We start from the raw sequence: 23,465 nt of genomic DNA, 5'->3' as shown, positions 1-23,465 counted from the left end.
ATGCGGCTTGTGAAGCTTTCTTTTGTCATGGCCAAGGATGCCAAGAAATATTACTTGCCCCCCCCCCACTATTACTCGCGCATGATGATTTAACCTCGTGGGGTGTATATTGCATTAGGATACATGGGTTAAAATGTGTTTTCAATTTAGCTAGTTAATTATTGCGAACAAATGAAATTTCTGCAATTGTTAAACACATAGTGGAACAGTGCACCATGAGACTCATTGTAGTATATATAATTAGCTAATGCCGTTCTTTCATGAGGTTATGCGTACTTGTAATAATGTTAAGGAGTTTTGTGTTATAAAATTAGTTCAGAACACAACAAACGGATTAGTGGTTGTGGGTGTCATTATATTTCCTAGTCATCTAGATTGTGGATCACTGAGGCGATTTGTATAAGTGTTTAGGGAAGTTGTGTAGTGAGTACTAAAGAGCATCACTGCTACTTGCGAACCATCTTTAATAACACTAAACATAGGGGAAAGGTTGATCTGCCACTTGAAGTTTTCTGTACTGGTTCTGGTAAAAGCAGTAATTTGGTCATACTATTTCAACTCCTTGCATGATGTGCGCAGAAATTGTTACCTATATGGTCACAAGTTTCTATGATGGCACTATAGGATCATGTTTAGGAGTAGCAAATTATGAGATAAGATGCTACTCTTGGAGCCCTTATGCTATTCTATTAATAGTGTTTTCAGTTTGTCTTCCATTAGTTGTATTGTAGTTTTAAGGCAATAATTGAAGTGACTCAGATATGGGTCAGATGTTCATCTCGAGGATGTTTGGGGGGCTACTTTGGAAATTAGTTTCAAGCCTTCAGTTAGGCCTTTTTTGTCCAATCTTGGTAGATACAAGTATTCATCGTTAAATTATAACCCTGGGATTTGTGGGGGGAAAAAAAAAAAAGGATTGAAACTGTGATAGCAGGTTTGTATCGGTATGATATTTATTAAAAAGAAATGTCACTTATATCTATTTCACTATTTGATGTTCCACCACTCAATACTTGCAAACCGACAGAAAAAACTTTTTTTTCTTGTTATTTACCTTGGTGTCAGCAGCTGTTTTGTAAAATGTGATGATCGTTTTAGAAGTTTAAAATCTAGTTTATATTGTATCAGGGATAAAAGATTCCAGTTTTTATATGGACTGATTCTGCTAACAGTATCCAAATTTGTTTGCGAAATTCCATGAATCATTGTACTTTGAATGTTGCTTGTAAAATAGTTCATTTACATGATACAACCCGAAGGTATGCTATATTAAAGTGTGTTGCAGTACTTATCACTTGCCATCTTTTATTTTTCTCTGAAACTACATTTAGTTTTGAACCGATGAAGTTATTTGGTCATAATCACAAACTTTTTCAGTAGTGGAGGATCAACTATAGTGGCTTACAGTTACAGGATGGTATGTCATTCCAAGGTTAATTTTTCTTTATAGCTACAATTTAACTATATGCAGACAACTTTGGTCTCTGAATAGTAAAGACTCCCTGTGACTACGTGAATCCCTAACAGTACATGTACAACTTATTGTGAATATGTTTTCAACGAATCCTTTGTATACAACGGGAACTCCCAATGTAGGTAACTTAAATGGTTTTTAATGGTTGATTGAAATATATCAATAAGTTGGATTTTGGATATGTCTTTTGTTACCAATATCGATCAACTCTCTTGATCAACGCTGCAACTAACTCAAAATCTCATCGTGTAATTTAGAAGTTCTACTCAAAATCTTTTAATTTTCAATGCATAATTCTCTCACCATAGTCCACTTCTTCTAGTGAGCAACTGTCTTGGGCTTTCCACTGGATTGTTTAAATTAGTTGTTTCATGGGTTAAAAGATAAGAGAGTAAAGTTAACTATTTCCCTTTCTTTAATGATTTCTTGACCTTTGTGTTTCTACTGCATTTTAAAGATAAAAGGATAACAATGTTCAGGAAAATATGTGAGTTGATAGAGACTGTTCATGCTGCTGGTGGACGTTGTTCTGCCTCTATTGGTGGTTGAAAAGAACATTCAACCCACATAGTTAGGGATCTGAATTTCCAAGCTATGCCTGATTTCCTTCCAGTGCTATGCGAGACCATTAGGTAACTTGCTCCAGAGGGGGTCAGCTCTGTGGTGTGGATGATGTTGGTGGTATTAATGACATTCGAAATGTGATTCAACGAGGTATTTTTTCATTTTACTTATGATCTATTTAGAAAAGCAAAGGCTAATAGAACTCTTGAACTCAGAACATATCTGCTATGTTATTTGCTTACTGGTTTGATAGCTTATTGGACCTTTTGAAGTATGAACCCTATGGAGTGTACATTGTACGCTTTAGATTTTAAGCTTGAAAAATAGTTCACTCAAAGTGAATGCTCATTGAAAAATCTTTGATGATAACCAGGGCCATTCGTCTTTCTACATCTGGCAATTTGAACAATAAAGTTCTGTTGTTGGAGTTAATTTTTTAAGGTGTCCTGTGTAATGTACCAACAATGTCAGAGCTAGATGAGCTTCTGCTTCCAAGTTGGATGAGCAAGATTCCTGAAAAGTTTGCTAGATGCCAAGGGTTGGTCAATTAGTCGCTTTTTATCTATAAGATGTCATGGGTTTAAATCCTCTTGGAACCACATCTTTAGAGCTATGATATCTGTTAGGTTTTTAACAACTAAAGTTTGTTGTACAATGTTTGTGGGTTTGAACTTGGTGCCTCATGCGAGGGGGTGTTTTGGATTATTAAAAAGGAAAAAAAAAAAAAAAACAAAATCCATTTTGTTATTAGTTCCTATATCTGTTGCTAATTCTATATTAATTGTCACATGATTGAATTGCCTTTCAAAGTTTCACAAATATCTTGCCAAAGCTCCTTTACGTTAGGTCAAAGTTCTCTTAATGGTTCCTCCTGGTTGCGGAAAAACTCACATTGGTTGGTGTGGTGATACGCTGCTGTTCTTTACGATTTATATCGTGTTGAAGGGCCAAGCTATTGAACAAACACCTTGGGGTTGATATGAGCAAGCTGTAAGGGATGCATAAGCCTTTCATTTTATCTATAGTTCCATTAATCCTGTTCAATTGAATGTATATCGTCAGATTTTGTGATACATAGTAACTAATAAGGTGTCTTATGGAAATTCAGAAATTTCAATCAGTGTTTTTCGATAATGTAATTCAGTTAAAAAAAAAATATGAAAGCCTTTTATAGTGTTAGTGTCTTCGATATTCTATGATTAGTTCTGGGTTTACTTGTGGAAAGTTATGCGAGAATTGAGTTGTTCAGTGTCTAAATGATTAGAATTAACCACTAAAGTTGATCACCCAAAAGAGACATAATCACTAATTATAAAAAAAATAGTCATGAAACCTAGTAGATGTCAAAGTCAACGTCTAAAATGACTAGAATTAACACTAAAATTTTGTCACTAAAAGATCCATTCGGCCACTAAGAAAATAGTCTGTGAAAAAACTTTATTGGATGCCATCATCACGTCTAAAATAGCTATAATTAATACTCATTTTGGTTACCAAAAGATACAGTTGGTTTCCCTAATAAACCGTCAGCGAAAAACTGTTTGGATTCTACATAAGCGTCTAAAAGTATTACAATTAACCACTAAATTTTGGTCATAAACATACATTCGTTGACTAATAAATAGTTGTGAAAATCTTTTACGAAATTCCCTACACCTTTGGGGTCTAATTTTTGTGGATTCGCAACAAATATTGACACAAACGTATATTTTGCAACTAATTGATTAGTCTTATAACAATTTTACACCGTACCCTTGAACTTTAGGTCGAAGTTCGGGGACTAATTTGACCAGCATTAGAGACTATTTTGCTAGTCGGAAAAAAAACACAAAACTTTTACGTCTAAACCAAAATTTCACGCACACGCACACCTAGAATATGACCAGCTGCTGCAACTAAGGGTCGACTACCAAAATTTTAGACGCTAAAAAGGGCTTAGCGTCTAAATGTGACTTTCTGTGTCTAATTTTGCTAGACGCAGAATGCCAGTTTGTTGTAGTGCATGTGCACCATATCTGAAAGCTCCGTCTTGGTCACTTATGACCCTAATCACGGATTATGCTCTGATCTTGGCCTTGTCAAAGTCTACTTCGTCGTCCACCTCCTCGTTCATGTCGACACAATCTTTCGTCATCTCGTCTTAAGTGATGATCTTCCTATTGCATTGCGAAAAGGTAAAGCAGTGTACTTATCCTGTTTCTTCTTTGGTTTTCTATATAATTTGTCACATTCATCATGCTCCTTATTGTTCCCTGATTTATTACATCCCTAAAACTGTTCATGAAGCCCTTTCCTTGGGTTGGCGTAATGCATGATAGAGGAATGAACCTTAGATGACAATGGTACTTGGAAATTGGTAGATTTACCTTCAGGGAAACAGGCATGGATGCAAATGGGTGTTTACAGTTAAAGTTATCCAATGGGTCAGTTGCTTGACTAAAAGTCGTTGGTTGCATGATAGCTCAGACTACAGTTGATTATTCTGATACTTTTTCTGTGTGAAGTTTACTCTATTCGTGTTTTATCTTATGGAAACTTATGATTGCCTTTATCAGCTAGAATCAAGACTTTTTTCAGGCGATCTTCAGGAAGAGGTATAGATAGAGGCAACCTGCTGGTTTGTTTGTCAGGGGGAGTATGGGAAAGAATGTTATCTTGCAAAATCTGTAGGGTTTAAAACAGAGTCTCTGCTTGTTTGGAAGTTTAGTCAGGTGTTGAGAGATTTGGTATGTGAAATGTAAACTGACCATTTGGTTTCTACAAACGTCTGAAATGGCATCATTCTTCAGTTGTGTATATGGTATGATATTGTTATTACTGGGAGAGTGTGGGCATCACATCTCTTAAGTCTTTTCTCATACCAGTTCCACAAAAAGACTAGGGATATATATTTCTTGGGGTTGAAGTTACAGGAGCAAAGAGGTATATTCCTCTCAAGGAAATGTGGTCTGACTTATTAACTAGAACAGGGAATTGGGGGCAAACAGTAGTGTCCGATGGTTCCTAATGTGCAGCTTACGAAAGATGGTGAACTATTTGGAGATCTGAGAAATGATAGAAGATTGGTCGGGAAGTTGAACTATCTTACGGTGACTCGTCCAGATATTGCATATTCAGTAAGTGTTGTCAGTCAGTTTATGGCCTGCCCAACAGTTCATCATTGGGCGGCTTTGGAGCAAATCTTGTGTTATTTGAAAACAGCCCCTAGACGCGGTATATTATATGCCAATCATAACTCTCATATTGAATGTTTCTTAAATGTAGATTGGGCAGGTTCCAAGGTAGATAGAAGATCCACATCAGGCTATTGTGTATTTGTCGGAGGAAATTTAATATCATGGAAGAGCAAGAAGCAGAATGTCGTGTCACGATCAAGTGCAAAGTCGGAATATAGGGCTATGGCACAAGTTGTTTGTGAAATAATGTGGATATATCAGTTCCTGACTGAAATATGCCTTGAAACTTCAGTACCAGCGAAATTATGGTGTGATAACCAAGCGGCTCTTCATATTGCATCTAATCCAGTGTTCCATGAACGAACAAAACACATTGAGATCGATTGCCATTTCGTCCGTGAGAAACTACAGCAATGTCTGATTTCCACTAGGTACGTGAAGACTGGAGAACAATTGGGAGATATCTTCACAAAGACTCTAACTGGGATTCGAGTTGATTATCTTTGTTACAAGCTGGGTATGATTGATATCTATACTCCAGCTTGAGGGGGAGTGTTACAAATGTATATGACTTCCTAGATTATAGGGATCACATTAAAATCCTTGATTATAGGGATCACTTCTATCCTAATTTAGATTGATCACCTACCTAGTTTAGAACACTACAAGTGTATATAAATATGTATCCTTTTAAGCTATGAATGAGAAGAGTGAATATTCATTACGTTTATTTACAATTGTATTGAAAGAAACAACCAAGGTAAAAACAATGAACATAGGTTCAAGAAGAGATATTAAGAAAACATAATTCTTCTTCCGAATAGCATTTATAACCTAAAAATGCACATAAAATATATGTGATCTCATAAAATATATTTATGAAATTATTAAGCCAAATCATACAACTTGAACCTACTTTCTCACAAATAATACCAGTAAACTACTAAGTAAAAGGGTATTTTAAAGCACTTATCACAATCCCCAACCAGTTTCTTACTAGTCCCTAGCAAACTAAGCGATAAAAATTGTCTTCTAGCTTTGAAATCACAAACAAAACCAAACCTAAATGTAAGCTAACCTAAATCACTTCTGTAGATTGTCATGATTGCCTTTAACTTATGCAACAAGTCTTTAAACCACTAGGCAGCCCTAGTTGGACGAGTTGTAATCTCGTGAGGGTTCCAGTGATAATACCCACAGACATCCAGACTAAACCTAACTTAGACTCAAGACTAAAAACAAACAAAAACAATAGTTCTTGGATCAACTCATATAATTGTCTCAAAAATTTCTTACACACATAACAAATATAATAATTAAGAATCACCCCAGAACCAAGATAATTCAAACATCAACTCCATTTTCGCTATCGACCCTCAAACATCCATCAAACCACAAACCAATAATCTAAAAACCTGAATGATTTTATGCACAACATTCATAGACAAAGAATTGATCTCTGGTATTCGCATTACGACTCACATGGAAATCGTAGAATCAAACTTCATAGGCTCATTTTTCAAACCACTCTCCACTAATGTAGACTTATCACACTACTTCGGATCAATAGGTCTTTATAAAGGTTGTAACGTTAGGCCAAGGTAAGGGGTCATGAAAGAATGGAAATGTTTTACCCAAAAATTACTAAGACTTAACCTTTACAAACACACTTCCCTTTGCACCCAACTTTTCCCATACTTTATCGAGCTTTTCATTCCAAAATAACAGAAACCCCTAGCATATTTTCACACTCCTGCAACATTTCTCAATACTCACTTCTTCCTAACTTTCCTTTCCTTTTTTTTTTTTTTAATCAATTTTTTTCTTTCTTTTTCTTTTTCCATTTTTTTCATCATAATTTTTTTTTTTTTTTCTATGAGGAAAATAACTTGTAAGGAAGAAAGCAACATACAACCCCATCTTAATATTCTAAACACTCCACAACCCCCAACCTATTTCTTTGCATAAATTCAGGTTGTGGGAAGAAAACTTCACAACTCTCCACCCTTACTTGTCTAAGTACTCTCACCAAGCTTGTGCTAGAATTAATTAAGTCTCTTAAAAAGGTAGGAATGTGTTTTAAGCTCATCATCAAGGTAAGTAATAATAAGCTAAATGAAAGAAAACAAGGCAAAAATGTATTTATAAAGGCTCAAAGGGTTAACTAATGATAATTAAAATATAGGGCTTGAAATGCTCAATCGATCCAAAAATAGCATAAATCATTTCCTAAGTAATGTGAATTCTAGGATTTCACCTCAAGTGGTCAACAAATAAGTTTAGAGTTTGTTGAGATCGCAACAATATCCATGAAAAATTCACACATAAAACTTCTCTAAGAATTTAGAATAATCAACAATCATACCAAAACTAAGAGAGTCTCAAACTATACAAAATTAACATTTAAAATTATCCTTAAACTTGAAGTAAAATTTAATGTTTCCTAAAAGTCACATGTTATCACAATTATAGTCCTATCATTGACATACAAATAGATGGGGTCGAAAATAAGGAGTCGTCAAACACACATAACATACAAAATTCGGCTAACTCTAAATCATGCCCGAGGATCAACTAAAATGAGTTATTTAAACTTGATGTGTGAATATTTGTTACCTTCTAATGAAGTTTCAGGACCAATGAACCTTCCTAAGGTATATCTGAAGCTTCCTGGATGCAATGAGTGGGCATAGACGCTTTCGGAACACTTTTAGAGCTAGTATGTGTGAATCCTTTACTAATTTATGTTGGAAACTAATTTTTAACACAAAAAAACTAAAGAAATGAACACAAGAAGGCTCGGCCATGTAGGAGAGAATTCTCAGAGCAAAATTTTGATCTAAAACTCAAATGGCATGTAATAGTGATTTTTGGCTTATTTATATAGTTAGTGGAAGTAGACAATTTTATTTTAGCCCAAAACTTTACATGACATTCATGCAAGTATTACTCCACCAATCATATCATGTTTTAGCCCACTATTACTAAATATTTGACAAGACAATCATGTATGACTTTCTCTACAAATATAGTAAACCATTTAATACATTCGATCATGTCTTTTGTAACTTGTCTAATTTAATTTCACGAACTATTCTAAATAGTTTAAATTATATTAGAATAATTTGTTTTTCACATATGTTGTTCAGGATAACTTTTATCAGCTACCAAAGGGACCCATATGGAAATGTTTAATAACATGCTTTAATGTATTCAACTATGTATCCCTTTATCTTATGAATGTAAGGTACTGAATGCGTTAGCGTTCTTTGACTCCACCACAAGGACAATGCTACACTCCTGAATTAAACATTCTATTTATCAGAAACTTTAATAATTTAATCTGATTAAATTATTTCATTAAAGCCTATCCATTTAGCGACAACTACATATTTACCCTCATGGAATACCGATAATTGGAACTAGGTCACTAAACCGATATACCCTTCTAGTTACATCTTTTCCTTGCAACCAGTTTTACTCCCACTGGATGGTAAATGTTTCTGAACACTTTATCAAATGTTGGCCAAGTCTCATCATTTAGGACCCGGTAAAACCCACAAGGTGGTATCCCTTAAACCTTTTGAGGTTATAAATTCCATATCTATGGAATAGTGTTCTCGAACCCATATAGTCACAATCCCAATCAACCAGGGTATTAATCTGTTAAATAACAGAATCTCACCTTTTACTCTAATCAAAGATCGTAACCTACAAATCAAAGGTACACTACCTACTTAGGAATAAGGTACATATGCCTAAGCACTAAGGTGTGAAATTTATGTCTATTCTGTTACGATAGTTACGTAGAATTACTAACTTCACTTGGTCCAGTTCAATACATATCGAATGCACAAGTGTCTCTGCCCTAAAATCCTCAATTCAGTGATTCGAGATTCATCACCCCCACAGAGGCAAACAATAGAACAACTTTATAAGAACAGTGCCTAGCTCTTGTTTTATAGTTGTGAACATAATTTCGAGTTACAATAAAATCTCGTATCTCCCATATATGACTGAAAGATTTTGGATCTTGAATGAATTAGGAAGTTGATAGGACTTTGAATCCTATTTTGAAATGAAAATGGGCAGGAGCCTAAGTGGACTTGTGACTAGGCCCAACTTGTAGAATGGCCTTGATCGTAGAGGAACCCAATCTGTGAAATGGGCTGACTTGTAGAAGGGCGTAGGCCCACTCAAGATTGAGGCATGGCACTAGGCCATGCATTGTTTGTTTCTTATTTGGACCTAACAAGGCCCGTTTAGGGGTGTATACGAGTCGAGCCTAGTTGAGTATTTGGACACTCGAGCTCAGTTCATGATGAATAGTATCGAGTTTGAACTGAGCTTGTTCGAGCTTGAATACTTGGGCTCAAGCTCGAGCTTGCGAGTATGGGTGGGTACTCGAGCTCGAGCTTCAAGTTTATTATGAGAAAGAGGCTGTTTTTCATTTTAAAAACTTGAAAATAAAAAAAAGTTACAAAACTTGCAATTTGGCCCTTCAAGTGCTATGAGGCTCGCCAACCTATCAAGCCGAGCTTCGCCCGAATCAAACTCGAGTCGACCCTCTAAACGAGCCACTCGAGCTTGAGCTTGACTCGATTGACTTCAAATCGAGTGTGACCTTTCAGGAGTCGAACTTGAGTAGCCTGCGAACTGCTTAACTCGCTTCTCATTCCTAGGCCTGTTACGATTTTTGGCCCATACAATAATTTTTATATAATCAATATTATGTAGTAACATACATTCATAAAATGTCTTTAACCAATTAAATTAATTTAACTTAGGACATCTAAGGGTTTGAGTCAAAGCTAAGTTCATTTTGAAATGTTTATTATACCCTTTTATCCATCTTTGAGGGAGAATGACATTTTCCCACCCAAGGTATGGCGAAATGACACTTTCGCACCCTTCAAGTTTCAAAATGACATTTTCCCACCATTCATTAGGTTCTGTTATGTTTTCTGTTAATATTTTATTGAAAAGACGAAAATACACTTAAATATTTGACTTCATAAATTTTTGATTATTTTTTAGATAGCCAAAAAGTCAAATATTAAAAAGACAATAATAATAATAATAATAATTAACCCCATCTAAAAAGTCATGAGTAATGTTATGGGATTGTTTAAAGTTAAAAGACTTTAATATTTATTTATTTATAATGTCATCAATATCTCATTACTATTATTCAATAATCTACTAAATTTATAATGTTTTTCATAATACATAATGTTTTTCATTTTTACTAATTAACATAGAAAATCAAAATTCTTAATTAATTAAATAAACAAAGGAAAAAATATATATTTACACTTGAACTAATGAATAATCGAGAGTAAAAACTTTAACTTAACTAAATTTTAATTTATAATAAACTAATTAAGAAATAAACTATTTAATAGTATTTTCATCTTTTCAGTTAAATATTAACTGAAAATATTAACAGAACCTGATGAAGGGTGAGAAAGTGTCATTTTGAAACTTGATGGATGGACAGGTGTCGCTTTGCCAAACCTTGGGTGGGAAAATGTTGTTCTCCCCATCTTTGATGGTAAAAAACAAGAGGGCAGGGTAGGGATTGGTGGAAAAAAACTATTTTGTTTTTTTTTTTTATTAACTTAGATAACTTTTGCTAACTTGTCTGATAACTGTATAGTATTTGATTATTGAAAAATTCTGAATGAATAAGACTGAATTGAGTATTTATGATATATTTATTTGCAAATTTTTAATATCTAATTATAATATTAAGTGTTTGTTTTCACAAATTTTAAATATCTGAAAACTAATATTTTTATATAGATATCCTTATCAATATTAAATATGATATATTTCTAAAGTTTGTAATACAAATCATGAATTTGATAGAATATAAAGAAAGTATTTAAATTTTAATAATTTTTACAGCACTCTTTCACGATAATATTGAATTTAGTTCAATTCAATTTCGTATAATTGAGTCGGTGGCAGCTACAGAATTATTCTTTTAATGAGGTGTCAGCTTGGTAAGTGGACGTATTGGACTTTTGCTCTGAAGGGCATCGTCATAAAAATAAAACCTTCGGTAAGCTTCTATGCTGGCGGCGCTGTGCCTTTCCTCTTTTTCTCTCCCAATTTTGGATTTCTTTTTTTCTTTTTCAGTTAAATTCTTGCTTGTTTTATAATTCAATGGCTACGACTTTAGTCTTTGTTGTTATCAAAAATAAATTCAGAAATTATTTTTAGTTATAAGTCTTTTATACTTACCAATTTTTTATTTTTCCTTTTTTAATCAACTTGAAAACACGTAGATTGGTTGATTAAGAGTTTTTTTCTTGTTAATACATCCTTAATTAAAACAAAATTTTATTTTTATTATAACGTTCTTTATTAATTTAAATATAAATTCAATCTATTAATAATATAAAAAAAAATAAAAGTAATAAATTTGATTGAACAAGTATACAAAGGATGTGATATATGGGTGTTACATTAGATTTTTTTAATCAAATCTATAAATTTTTATTGTTTTAATGTGTTTTTTTTTTAAGATACACATTAAGAACATCTAATTAAATAATTATATTATTATTATTTATAAAATTAGTAATCTATTTGAGTAAATAACTTAGGAAAAGAAAAGTAAAATAAATAGTTAAAATGGTCTAAAATTTAATATAATGAGCGGAGTTAAATCCATTTTGGTCCTTGACGTATGGTCCAAGTGCATATAAACCAATAGCATCTGATAGTAACACTTATGTACTTGTTAGATATCAGTTTTTTTTTTTTTTTTTAAATATCTTTGTAAATGTCTAAAATACCCTTAATTTTTTATTTGCTTATAATTCATGGAATTGTTTTAAATATTATCAGCAGCCCTTTTTTTTTTATATAATTTTAGAAAAGATTAGGGGTATTATAGACTTTTAGTTATAAGGATTGAAGTGTTATTATCATATTCTAGTGGACGGTAAAATTAATGGGGGCAAAGTGAATTTAAGTAATAATTAGGGTATAACCGAGCTGGGAAAGTAAAAGGTATTATTGGTGGTAGTGGTGGGAAAGCGCAGTAGTATTGAATTGCGAGTCCTCACCTAACCCCGGGCAAGTTCAAGTTGACTTCCCTTTCTCACTATTTTAACCTTCATTTACTATATCCTATTTCTATTCAAATTCAATAAAACCTAATATTAAAATCTGTATCAAAATTTTCTTCTTTCTTCTTATTCCTTTGACCAAACACTTTGAATTATTGTGATTAGAAAATATATATTTATTCCTTTAAATAATATATATTGTTTTCTTTTGTGAAACATTTTAAATTTGTAAAATAAAAGTTTCTATGTTATTATAAATGGATTGAAGTGTATGTATGGAGTAGGAAAATGAAATTCTTTTGAAGAAAAGAAAAAAGAAAACAAAGTGGTGGCTTTGAAAAATGGGGAAAAAGGTTTCAGCGGAAAAGGACGTAAGGAGAAAGAGAAAGAGGTTGGAATGATCTGAACGTCACGCTTCTTCTCTCTTAAAATAAAGATAAAATTACTTCTTAAAAAGCTCAAAATTCAAGGTGAACTCCATTTCTTTTATTTTTATTTTTATTTTTATCGAAATTCATATCTGTTTCTTTCTAGTTTCTACCAGTATAATATAAAAATATTTTAATATTAGTTTCGTGTACACCCATTTATACTAATACACCAACAACTCATAATCAATCAATCAAAAACCCTCCCCCAAAAAAAAAAAAAATATATATATATATATAAAAATAAAAAAGTCAAAAAAGGATTCAATATTTATCTTCAAACAACTCTTACTGCTTAGGTTTTTGTTTCTTGAGCTCTTCTCTCAATTTCAGCTTAATTTTGGTAAATTCAGTGTTCTAAGTTCACTTTATTTTTACTGAATTACTCTTTCTTTCTTTCCAAATTTATGGTGAAAAAAGTTACTAAAACTACTTGAGCCTTTAGGTTTGAAGGCTATTTTTTGTTTTTTGTTTTCTGTTTGGTGTTCTGCTGATTTCTTATTATCAAAAGCTGTTTACTTTGTGTCTGTGATTTGGTTGTTATATTTGATTTGTAAACTTAGTAGGTATAATATTTTTGGTTAGTTTGATAAGTTGTTGGGGGTGTGTTTGGGTTTTATTGTTATGTAAAGTTTTGGTGATGATGGTTTATTCATGGGTAGTAGAACAGTAAATAGTGGAGCTCAAATTAGTAAAAAAGGCGTTAACGGGATGCCCAGCTACGGTCCTCCAGTTCCAACTTCTAATCAAATGTAAATTCTTTCTTCTGAGTCACTTTTCTAAAGCTTTTGTTTTTGCCTTTGTCTCTTTTATTAGTTTTTGACTTGTTCATGACGTTACTAGAAGGTTTTTCTATCTGGGTAATTTGATTATGTGAATTATGTGGTTCCTAATGGAGTATAATAGTATTTCTAGTTTTATTTGAGAATTGTTTGTATGTGGAAGATAGTCAAATTCTGTTCTTTTTTCTCAAGGGATCCCAACATATTTATTCGGATTTTTGAGTTGCCAATACTAAAGTTTATATATTACTTTCGAGAATTCATTTTGTATATTCTCTTTGTCAAATTTCTGAATTATCAAGTCTCTTAAGATTGGAATCGTGTTTTACTGTGTTTAAACAATGCTTTCATGAGTAGAATGTTTGATGTCTGGTTTGATTTTTATGAAGAGCATGGGCAATGGGCTGTTCTATGATTGTTTTATTGTTTAAGCTGCTGGAAATATGACTAGGAAAGAACAAACTGCTTGTAATCTACTGTTCTAGTTGGCTATCTTCAAATAAGTTTTAACTTAACCTTGTGATTTCTTGTTGCCATAATTTGGGGATCAAACTTAATCAAAATCTGATCATGGATCGGGTAGTTTGGCCATTATGTATTTTAAATTGCCATGCTAAGCTTAAATATGCAAACGAATGCTGAAATTAAAGCTTTTATTCTAACGATTTTGTTAGAATGTAAAGATATATATCAGCCCATCATATGAGTTGAATAACTTAAGGCAATTTTTTAGCTTTTTTCTTTTAAAGTGAATTAGGGATTTAATTCCTGTTTTGATCAAGGACACGCTTCCACTTCATTATGTTCAGTTTCTGTATTGCATTGGTCCGTTTAGGTACTTAGGGACCTAATTAATTTTGACCTGCAGGGGCTCAGAAGCAAACACAGTTCATTCTCAAATTCCTGACTTTGGAACACTAGAGCAATCGCTTGGACTTCGCATAGAGGATGCTGTTGACCTTAGCAGAAGTATATAGTATTTTTTATTTAATAATAAAGTATTTATTATTATTATTATTATTATTATTATTATTTTGCTTTTATCTTTGATACAGCTATTTTAGCAATTTGTTGTGGTTGCTTCTTCAATTGCTAGGTTCACTTATTGACAGTCAGTATTTTAGGTGGAGGCTGCAATTTCATATTTGATTTATTGTCAATATTTTTGTACTCATTGATTTTACTATCTTCTAGGTAATGTACTTTATCAAATGAAGTCAAGTAGCCAGGCAGTAGGCACCGATGTCCAATTTGGCTCTGTGAATAAGGTGAACTTTTGGCTTCCCGACATTAATTTTATTATTCAAAAACTAATGAAATTTAAAGCTACCATCTCTCTCTCTCTCTGGAGTTTAGACACTTGCAACCTCATATATTAATCTGTTTGCTGCTATTGTGGGGTCTCAGTTTCTATCACTACAGAAAGAACTGCAATCAAATTTGGTTTCTGTACCTAGTGGTCATCCTGAGAACTGGGGAGAGTCCAATATGGCAGAAGCCAGTCCTAGAACTGATACCTCAACAGATGATACAGAAGATAAAAATCAAAGGGTGACCTCTCTTGCTTCTATATTTGAAAATATGTTGTTTTCTGGGAACAGTTAGTTGCTCTTATTCTTCTAAATTGAACTTCGTCTTACTTTTCTCTATTCCTCTACATTTTGTAACTTAAAAATAACTTCTGCTTTATTTTATTGGTAATCGAAATCAAAATATATATTTGAAAAAATGATTATCTTCATAAAATGATCTGACTGTTGGTTGTTGGTGGATCCTAATATTGCGTTTCTATTTGCAGTTTGAAAGGGGTCAATCGATGGCAGTTGCAGCCTCTGATTCGAGTGACAAATCAAAAGAAAAATCAGGGGATCAGAAGGTTGTACATGTTTAACTAATTCTATTCATATAACTTCATGTCAAATGATTATATACTCAATTTGATCATGTCTGTCCTATTGTTGTCTAGCAGACATTACGCAGGCTTGCTCAAAATCGTGAGGCTGCAAGGAAGAGCCGGTTAAGGAAAAAGGTCGCTCCTTTTAAAATTAGTTCTATCACCCTACTTTGACTTATGTATTGTGAAAGATATTGATATGAAATGTATAGACGGCATAGATGTTAGAGAGCTTATTTTCTTGTATTATTAGTTCTCTTTGCTATAAAGACATGGTTGGTATTATTTTTGCATACACCTCTATTAATTTTTTCCTCCTTTTTTTCTCCAGGCATATGTACAACAGCTGGAGAGCAGTCGGCTGAAGTTGACTCAACTTGAGCAAGAGCTGCAGCGGGCACGCCAGCAGGTTTGACTTATACCACAGAGAACTATCTTAAAGGTTCCATCATTTTTCCACTCTCCTTTAGACAGGATGCACTGTAGTTTAATGTTGGCTAATATTGTCACTGCAGGGCATATTTATTTCAAGTTCAGGAGATCAATCTCATTCAATGAGTGGAAATGGTATATAAAGCTATTTACCTCAACTTGTTTATGGTTTGTTAATTAAAGTATTGAAAGTTGATCTCAGTGATTATGTCTTGCAACTTGGGACTGGGTACTCACTATGTTGTATGGGATCTGTAAAGAAGTATTCAGAGTTGTTGCTTCCCTATGGAAATATTACTGGTCAATAATTACATTAGATCAAAATCTTTGTTGCACTGGACACAATATACAGTAAGCTTAAATGTGATCTGATATGATTTATGGATGCTGACATGCATACTACTTCTGCATAGTCCTTTATTTTTTATTTTTGTGGATATGTGCACCTAATACATTATCCTGGACAATGGTAGGAGGGATTTTCTTGTAGGTGTCATGGTGATTTGATGAATCACATGAATGTCCCTTTTGTTGCTATCAGACAAAAGGAAAAAATATGGCATGTCCCTTCAAATTTTACTCTATCAAACTTAGGTTTGATGGGATTATTTTTGTGTTAGGAGGTGCTGAAACACAAATGAGCCAGTATTATGCCTGCGTAATACTTGGATGTGGTGCAAGTTTTTGGTTTCTTTCTCAAAATTGTTCCAAAAACATCTTCACTTTGTTTTTGGAAGTTGATGGAAGGAAATGTTTTCCAACAAGGAGACGGATAAAATATAAGAAAGAAAAACAGTTAGTGATAGCAAGAGTCATCATTAAGTTGTGTTGTTCCTTCAATCCAAGTCACCTGTTTACTAGACATTGGGGCTTTAGGTTTTTAATGAATAGTAACACATGGTCTTATCAGATGGCTGTTGTTGGGACCTGAACATGTTAGCAATTGTTGGTTTATAGGCATGCTGTTGGATATCTATAGTGTGGAAACTCTGTGGTGACGTTGCAGTGTCTTTCTCTTGATGTTTTTGCTGACATGGTGGATAAAGTAAATTAGTGTTTTGTGTTTCCTATTGTGTCCGTTCTCTTGATTTCTGGGTAATATTTTATGCCCAGATTTTTACTTCAAAGCAGATCTTCCAATTTTATGTTGCTTGTCTTGTTGATACGTGGATGACCTACAGGTGCCTTGGCATTTGATGTTGAATATGCACGGTGGCTGGAAGAGCACAACAGGCAGATCAATGAGTTGAGAGCTGCAGTCAATTCTCATGCTGGTGACACTGAACTCCGCACTACTGTTGACAACGTTACAGCACAGTTTGATGACATTTTCAGGCTCAAAGGGATTGCTGCAAAAGCTGATATCTTCCATATCTTGTCTGGAATGTGGAAGACACCAGCAGAAAGGTGTTTTATGTGGATTGGTGGGTTCCGATCATCTGAGCTCCTCAAGGTTTGTGTGTCCCAGCTCCATTACAATGTCTGTTCTCTTGCGGCCGTTTTCTTTTTTCTTTCTTTAAATAAATAAAGTAATATGTTTTTTTTTTTGGGTTTGGAGGAGAGGCATAACACCATCAAGTGAAATCCTTCCATCAGTCTGAAAAAAATGTACATTTTAACTTAATTGATTACTTTTCCAATATGAATACATAGTTGAGGAATATAAGTTACTGCTCAGTATTTTAGTCATATATGACTTTGTTTAGACTTTTACTGCTCAATTTTTTGATGAAGAAACCATCTTATTTATGAGTGGTCCTGACTATGCTGGTTTACAGTCTGCTCAATTCAATAATAGAATCTTAGTTTTTCTTGGCATATACTTACGCCAAAGAATTTAAGGTTGAGGTACTGTATGTATATTAACATTGAAGATTCAACTTTTAAGTGGTTTGGGGAACACAAAATGCAATTAGTTGAGGGTTCTTGGTCTAGGTTGACTCTAGGATGGGGTTTTTAGTGAAGACATTAAGTCCATTTTTAAGGGCATACAAGAAAAATCCACTTCAACCGTGTGAGTCTTGAAATATATTCTCAAGTTTGTAATTGCAAAATTTTTGGGTTTGGTGGTAGCTAAACATAGTATTAAAGTTGACTAATGGATCTTACATTTGGATTCTTGGATTTATGAAACTATCATATGTGTTTGCATTTTTTTTTAGGTGGTTTGGAGTCTAGATATTTATCTGTGTCAAAAAAAAAAAAAAAAAAATGAATGTGGCTTTTGATCCACCTGCATTACATGAGGGAGAACCTTAGAGCTGAACTATTATGTCACAAGTTTCGCGTTAAATTTCTGGGATTCTTATAAAATATATTTACAGACTTTTCCAATGGAGATAATAATGTGCTGCCTGTTCAGCAAGCTATTAATAGATGGGAGTTCTCACTTTTCCAACACCTTTGAATGCCTTAGGTTCATGTTTGCGTTTGTGAATGATACTTGACATAGTTACTCTGTGATTAATTTCTTTTGTTGGCATCCTTCTCCCACAAATGCTGATATATTTTTCCTTGAACGAGAGATAATGTTCTTTTTAAGGGTTCTATTTTTTTATAAAAATAAAAAATAAAAAAACTGTCTTAGTATTTGGTTTTATTTTCCTAAGTGTCCAGAGGTTTACTTTGATATTGATCTGTATAACCACACTCTGGTGCTTATTAAAACATGATCCCTAACTTCATTATGTCAACATATTCTGAAAATGAGTCAAATTTCTTAAAAAAATACAATAGTTATTATTTTTCTTTTTCAAGTAATTAATATTTATATTGATGTTTTGGCAAAATTTAGTGTGAAAATCGAGGCTGAAAATTCAACTTTGGCAAGCCATTTGTTTTAATCCAACCTCATATCGTAGTGATTCTATATACATTACACTGTAATCTTTTTGTGCTCTGTTTTTGAGTTGGATCAATGCCGTTGCAGCTTCTTGTGAACCAATTGGAGCCTCTAACTGAGCAGCAGTTGGTGGCCATCTACAGCTTGCAGCAATCATCCCAACAGGCTGAAGATGCTCTTTCACAAGGGATGGATGCATTGCAGCAATCGCTGGCCGAGACTCTGGCCAATGGCTCACCCAGCCCATCAGGATCATCTGGGAATGTGGCAAACTACATGGGTCAAATGGCCATGGCAATGGGAAAGCTAGGAACTCTTGAAGGGTTCTTACGTCAGGTAATTTCATCTAAGTTTTATCATTTATGCTTTGTTTTCAGTTTGTTGATTCTTATCTGTCGGGTGATTAAATAGTGAAAAGGAAGGAAAAAGGAAGAAAATTGGGTGCCTTGAAACGGGCTTTGTTTTGAAGTAGCTCTTTTTGGATTTTACTTGCATTTAGTGACTAGAACCAGGATTTAGTTTGAGTGGGGGCAAAAAAAAAAAAATTTAATATTAAAATATTAAAAAATAAAAATATGAAATTTTTTAACTCAGAATGTTTTCGTTCAATAAATTTTTTATTGATTGTTAAATTTTACAGACCTAAAAAATTGAAGTTCTCTTTCAAAGACATTTGATAGTTTTTTTTTTCCTTGGAATATAAGAAAAAGCTTGAAACATTTAATAAAATTTATTATAATAAATGTGTTTAGAAAGAGCTTTCAAGCATTTTCTATTAAAAAAATGCATGTATGGTAAATTTTATTTTGTTGCTGTAGTTTATATAAAACATATGAAGAGAAAAACATTGAAGTTAGAAGTTTATTTGGGAAGGAAAAAAAAAAAATATGAAACAATAAAATAAAAAGTTAATTTGAAGAGGGTTAAAAGATGAGCAAAAGAATATTGGGTGATAAAGGAAATAATACATGGGTGTTAATGTCAACACATAAAATTTAGGGAAATCTGAGAAAATTTCCGTATTCAGTATGGTCATGAGCTGCCATTGGACTCTATGTGGCTCCGTCCCTGCTTGCATTTCCTAATGCCTTGATAGCAACAATGCAATAAACTTTGATGTTATATTGCATGTTGTTTGTGTTATTTTAAGTCATGTCGGGGTGTGTTTTGGAAATATGTTTACCCATTTAATCATTTTCAGAAAATGGAAAAAAATGTATTTATTATTTTTCTGGAAAATATTTTAACTAAATACAAAATTCCACCCTCTTTTCAGAAAAGGAAGCACACACACACACACACACAAAAAAAAAAAAAAAGAACCTTTGTCATAAGCGTATTAATGTTTTCGTTTTTAGAGCATTATTTTGACAATTGAAATTGATGTAGTCTCAATTCTTGATGTTAAGAGCTTAAATGCAGTTGTTGGATCTTCATCTTAAAAGTACAAATTTCAAATTTTTTTTTTCTTTAATTTATTGTATCAAATCAATTTCCTAGTCAAACCCTTATGTTATGTAGAATGACCCTTAATTTCCTGTAGGCTCAATGTTGTCAAACTGAAGTAAGCAATGAAATGGTCTTTGTAGTTTGGATGTCTTTTGGTATTCATGTCATTTTGAGGTGTCTTTCTGTTTTTGTATCTGAGATGCTGGGACAAGCTATTCCAGATCTCCATTTGACATTAAAATTCACACATAAAATTTTTATTTCTGTTTTTGTAGAATGTGGCTTGACCATAGAATACACACCAAAAATTCTTAGGTATTTAGAAAAGTTTGGAGGAAGTTTCAATTTGACCCTAAAGTCTTTGCATTGTACGGGAACTTCCTCTCAAGGTTCATTAATTTATAAAATTTGAATTTTAGATTATGTTAATACTCCTCTAATTTGTCTTTACGTTGATAATTAATGGTTTTGAGGGGATGTTTATGTACAATCTAAAAACTTTTTGGTCTAATTGATATTCTTTCTAAACCTTCTCGAAGACCTTTGCAAACTTACCCCAGATTGTTTTATAGGATATTATGATTCAAGGCACTACATTTTTTACCCAAATTGTTATACTATTTTAGGCTATTAGATCAAAGTATTGTGGATGGTTTGAAAATTGTTTAGGGTATTACCCCAAATTGTTTTCTCTTAAATTTAATTTATATAATTATTTTAGGGTATTACCCCAAATTGTTTTCTCTTAAATTTAAGGGTTTAAAAATTGGTGTAAGAATTGTATTAAAATTGAGGCTGTTCCTTGTTTCAGAACTCCTATCATGGTTCAAGGGTTGGAAGTGGAAAGAAATCCATAAAAACATGGGCAATTTGTTTCTTTTGAAACTCATGAGTCTGTCATCTCAAAATCTACTTTCTATTTCTCAAACTAAAGGAAACTGTAGTACCTGAATAAATTTCTATACTGGGCTAGATTTTGTATATGAACTGCATGGTTTGTACTTTTTTGTTCATGAACTGCATGGTCTGATTCTTTTTTGTCCGTAGTTACTTACCTGTTCATACAGAGTTCATTAGACTACTTTTCTTTCCATAGAGTGACAACGATATTCTTGGGTTTGCATTATGATACGTTGAACTCTAGTTATTGTTTATTCAAATTGATTTCTATTGGAAAAGATATCTGATTGAATGCCTTGTATATGGAGAAATCCACAAATCAACCAAGTCTAGTTATTCACTATACTGTTTTCCTTGTGTGATAGATGTAACATTTTATGTTCAGAATTTGCAAAATCTTTTAGATTATAGTGTGGCATGTCTTATACATATATGCATAAATCTGTTTCCTTATATTATTATGTGTAAAGATAAATGCGTCAGTCTCATGCACACCCAGAGACCCTGTGTCCTCTGGGATAACTATCATTTCTAATACTTAAATCTCTGGCAATTACCAGGCAGATAATCTGCGTCAGCAAACACTACAACAAATGCATCGAATATTAACGACTCGGCAATCAGCCCGTGCCCTGCTTGCAATAAATGACTATTTCTCTAGGCTTAGGGCTCTCAGTTCCCTCTGGCTGGCACGTCCACGGGAGTGAACACAGTAGGTTGGTTCTCTTGAAAGTTATGAAGAAGTTTATATGACTCCGTAGCTGATTAAATTATAACAAAGAGCTTTTGGGGGTAGCTGTAACATGGATATAGGGTGGAGCTCAGCCATTGTTGAAGTCCATTGGGAGCATATATTTACTGTATTTATAGGTTCCATCTGTAGTTATAACATGAGAAATGTTCTTTTAGGTGTTGTATGTTTATTTGTTGTATTGTAAAACAAATAGTGCTAATAATCTGAATGAAATAGAAGTGGTATATGTAACATAGGTTACAGTGTTCAATTTGTTTACCAGATTTCACATTTAATCATGGTGGAATACTTTTCCATTTTGGCTGCCTCCAGTTGGCTTGTTTCTTTTCTTCTTCAATGTTTTTCAGAATGGAAAGAGGATGAGATGATTGCCATATCTGGTCTTAATAGAATTCTGATGAACTGAAATTTAATTTATATAATTTTCAGAATATTATCTCCCCGACCAGATCATCTAATGGAAACTTAAAATGAAAATTTAAAATATTTAAGTGTATATTATTTATGAGATTATTTCACAATAATAATAGTGTAAAATGTTACTTTGGTAATATGTCAAAATTATTAACAGAATTGATGATAATATGATCATGTAAAATGGTATTTGTGTAATATATACGTACGCTTATATTGGGATGGCTAAATCTCAGCCCTCCAGTGATTTTTAGAAAAAGTGATGGTATTAGCCACCTACCTTTCATCTTTTTAGACCCCTTTCATAATTTTATTTCTGATTCCAGTTTTATCTTCTCCAGAAATTACTAAATAGGATAAACTAAAAATAATAATTACATCAAAGATATTTTATTTTAAATTATTTTGTAATGCATCTTTTATAAAATTTAGTTCAACTATAATTTTTTTCTTAATCAATATTTCCTTTTGTAATCAAATTAGTTAAAATTATCTTCAATAATTTGATAGTTGTATTGTATAAGTTGTATTTGATTTAATCTCAATGCAAGATTTTATAAAACAAAATATCATTGATTTTTATCTAAATCCACAAAAAATAAAGATTAATAAAGTATGTGATAAGTAATTATTAAATTTTTTATGAAAAATGATTGTTTTGGAAATACATGAGGTTTGTTTGGATATTTTAATCATTTTAAAAGTTTTAATGGGGTGTTTGAAGAAGTGGGGTCAAATTAGATAAAATATGGGAATTGGGTGATAAATAGCATCAATTAAATCTTTATTTATTTATTATTATTATTATTATTTTATATATATTTTGTAGAGGGTTTATGATAATTTTTAGGAGTTCAATGATATTTTTAAGAGAATGTTTTTAGTAATTTAAGAGGTATTTAATATTTTTTTTGAAAATTGTTAGCACATTTGTGAATTGATATTTTCTCATGGGGATAAAATTAACCTTATTATATTTTATGAATGATTATTACTATTTGTAATGCTTAAATGTTGGGTTATTTAAATTCAGAAAATACTCTACAAAGTCTTTATTAATCACAAATTTAAAATATTTAGATATGATTTTTTTTAAATCAACTTTTAACAATCTTTTTTTTTTTTTTAATTATTGTTTTATCCATGCAATTAACTAATTAAGTATCATGAATTGAGAGGCAAGCTAAAGTTTATGAGTTTTCTATGATTACGTGTATATTTAAATAAAATATATTAATGAATTTCTCTTGTATCATCCAAATGGTTTTGAAAAA

The 23,465-nt window shown here is 32.6% G+C and overlaps 1 protein-coding gene across 2 annotated transcripts; it reads left to right on the top strand.

The window, feature by feature from the left end:
- The first annotated feature begins 12,743 nt into the window (after positions 1 to 12,743).
- Positions 12,744 to 22,084, top strand: LOC116135442 (transcription factor HBP-1b(c38)-like). 2 transcript variants are annotated; one of them, XM_031421142.1, is made up of 11 exons: positions 12,744 to 12,766; positions 14,375 to 14,475; positions 14,701 to 14,774; positions 14,914 to 15,057; positions 15,305 to 15,382; positions 15,476 to 15,535; positions 15,732 to 15,809; positions 15,916 to 15,967; positions 17,014 to 17,285; positions 18,762 to 19,010; positions 21,584 to 22,084. In XM_031421142.1, exons 3-11 carry the CDS (start codon positions 14,718 to 14,720, stop codon positions 21,728 to 21,730), a joined length of 1,137 nt encoding a protein of 378 aa, XP_031277002.1. In that variant the 5' UTR covers positions 12,744 to 12,766; positions 14,375 to 14,475; positions 14,701 to 14,717; the 3' UTR covers positions 21,731 to 22,084. The 2 variants fall into 2 exon arrangements, with proteins under 2 accessions (XP_031277002.1, XP_031277000.1); XM_031421140.1 differs by lacking the exon at positions 12,744 to 12,766 and adding an exon at positions 13,272 to 13,476.
- Positions 22,085 to 23,465: the final 1,381 nt, after the last annotated feature.

This window comes from Pistacia vera, unplaced genomic scaffold (genome assembly GCF_008641045.1).
Source record: "Pistacia vera cultivar Batoury unplaced genomic scaffold, PisVer_v2 Contig30, whole genome shotgun sequence".
NCBI classification, from domain to species: Eukaryota; Viridiplantae; Streptophyta; class Magnoliopsida; order Sapindales; family Anacardiaceae; genus Pistacia; species Pistacia vera.
Note: the sequence above shows the minus strand (reverse complement) of the source record. Positions and strands in the feature narration are given on the sequence as shown.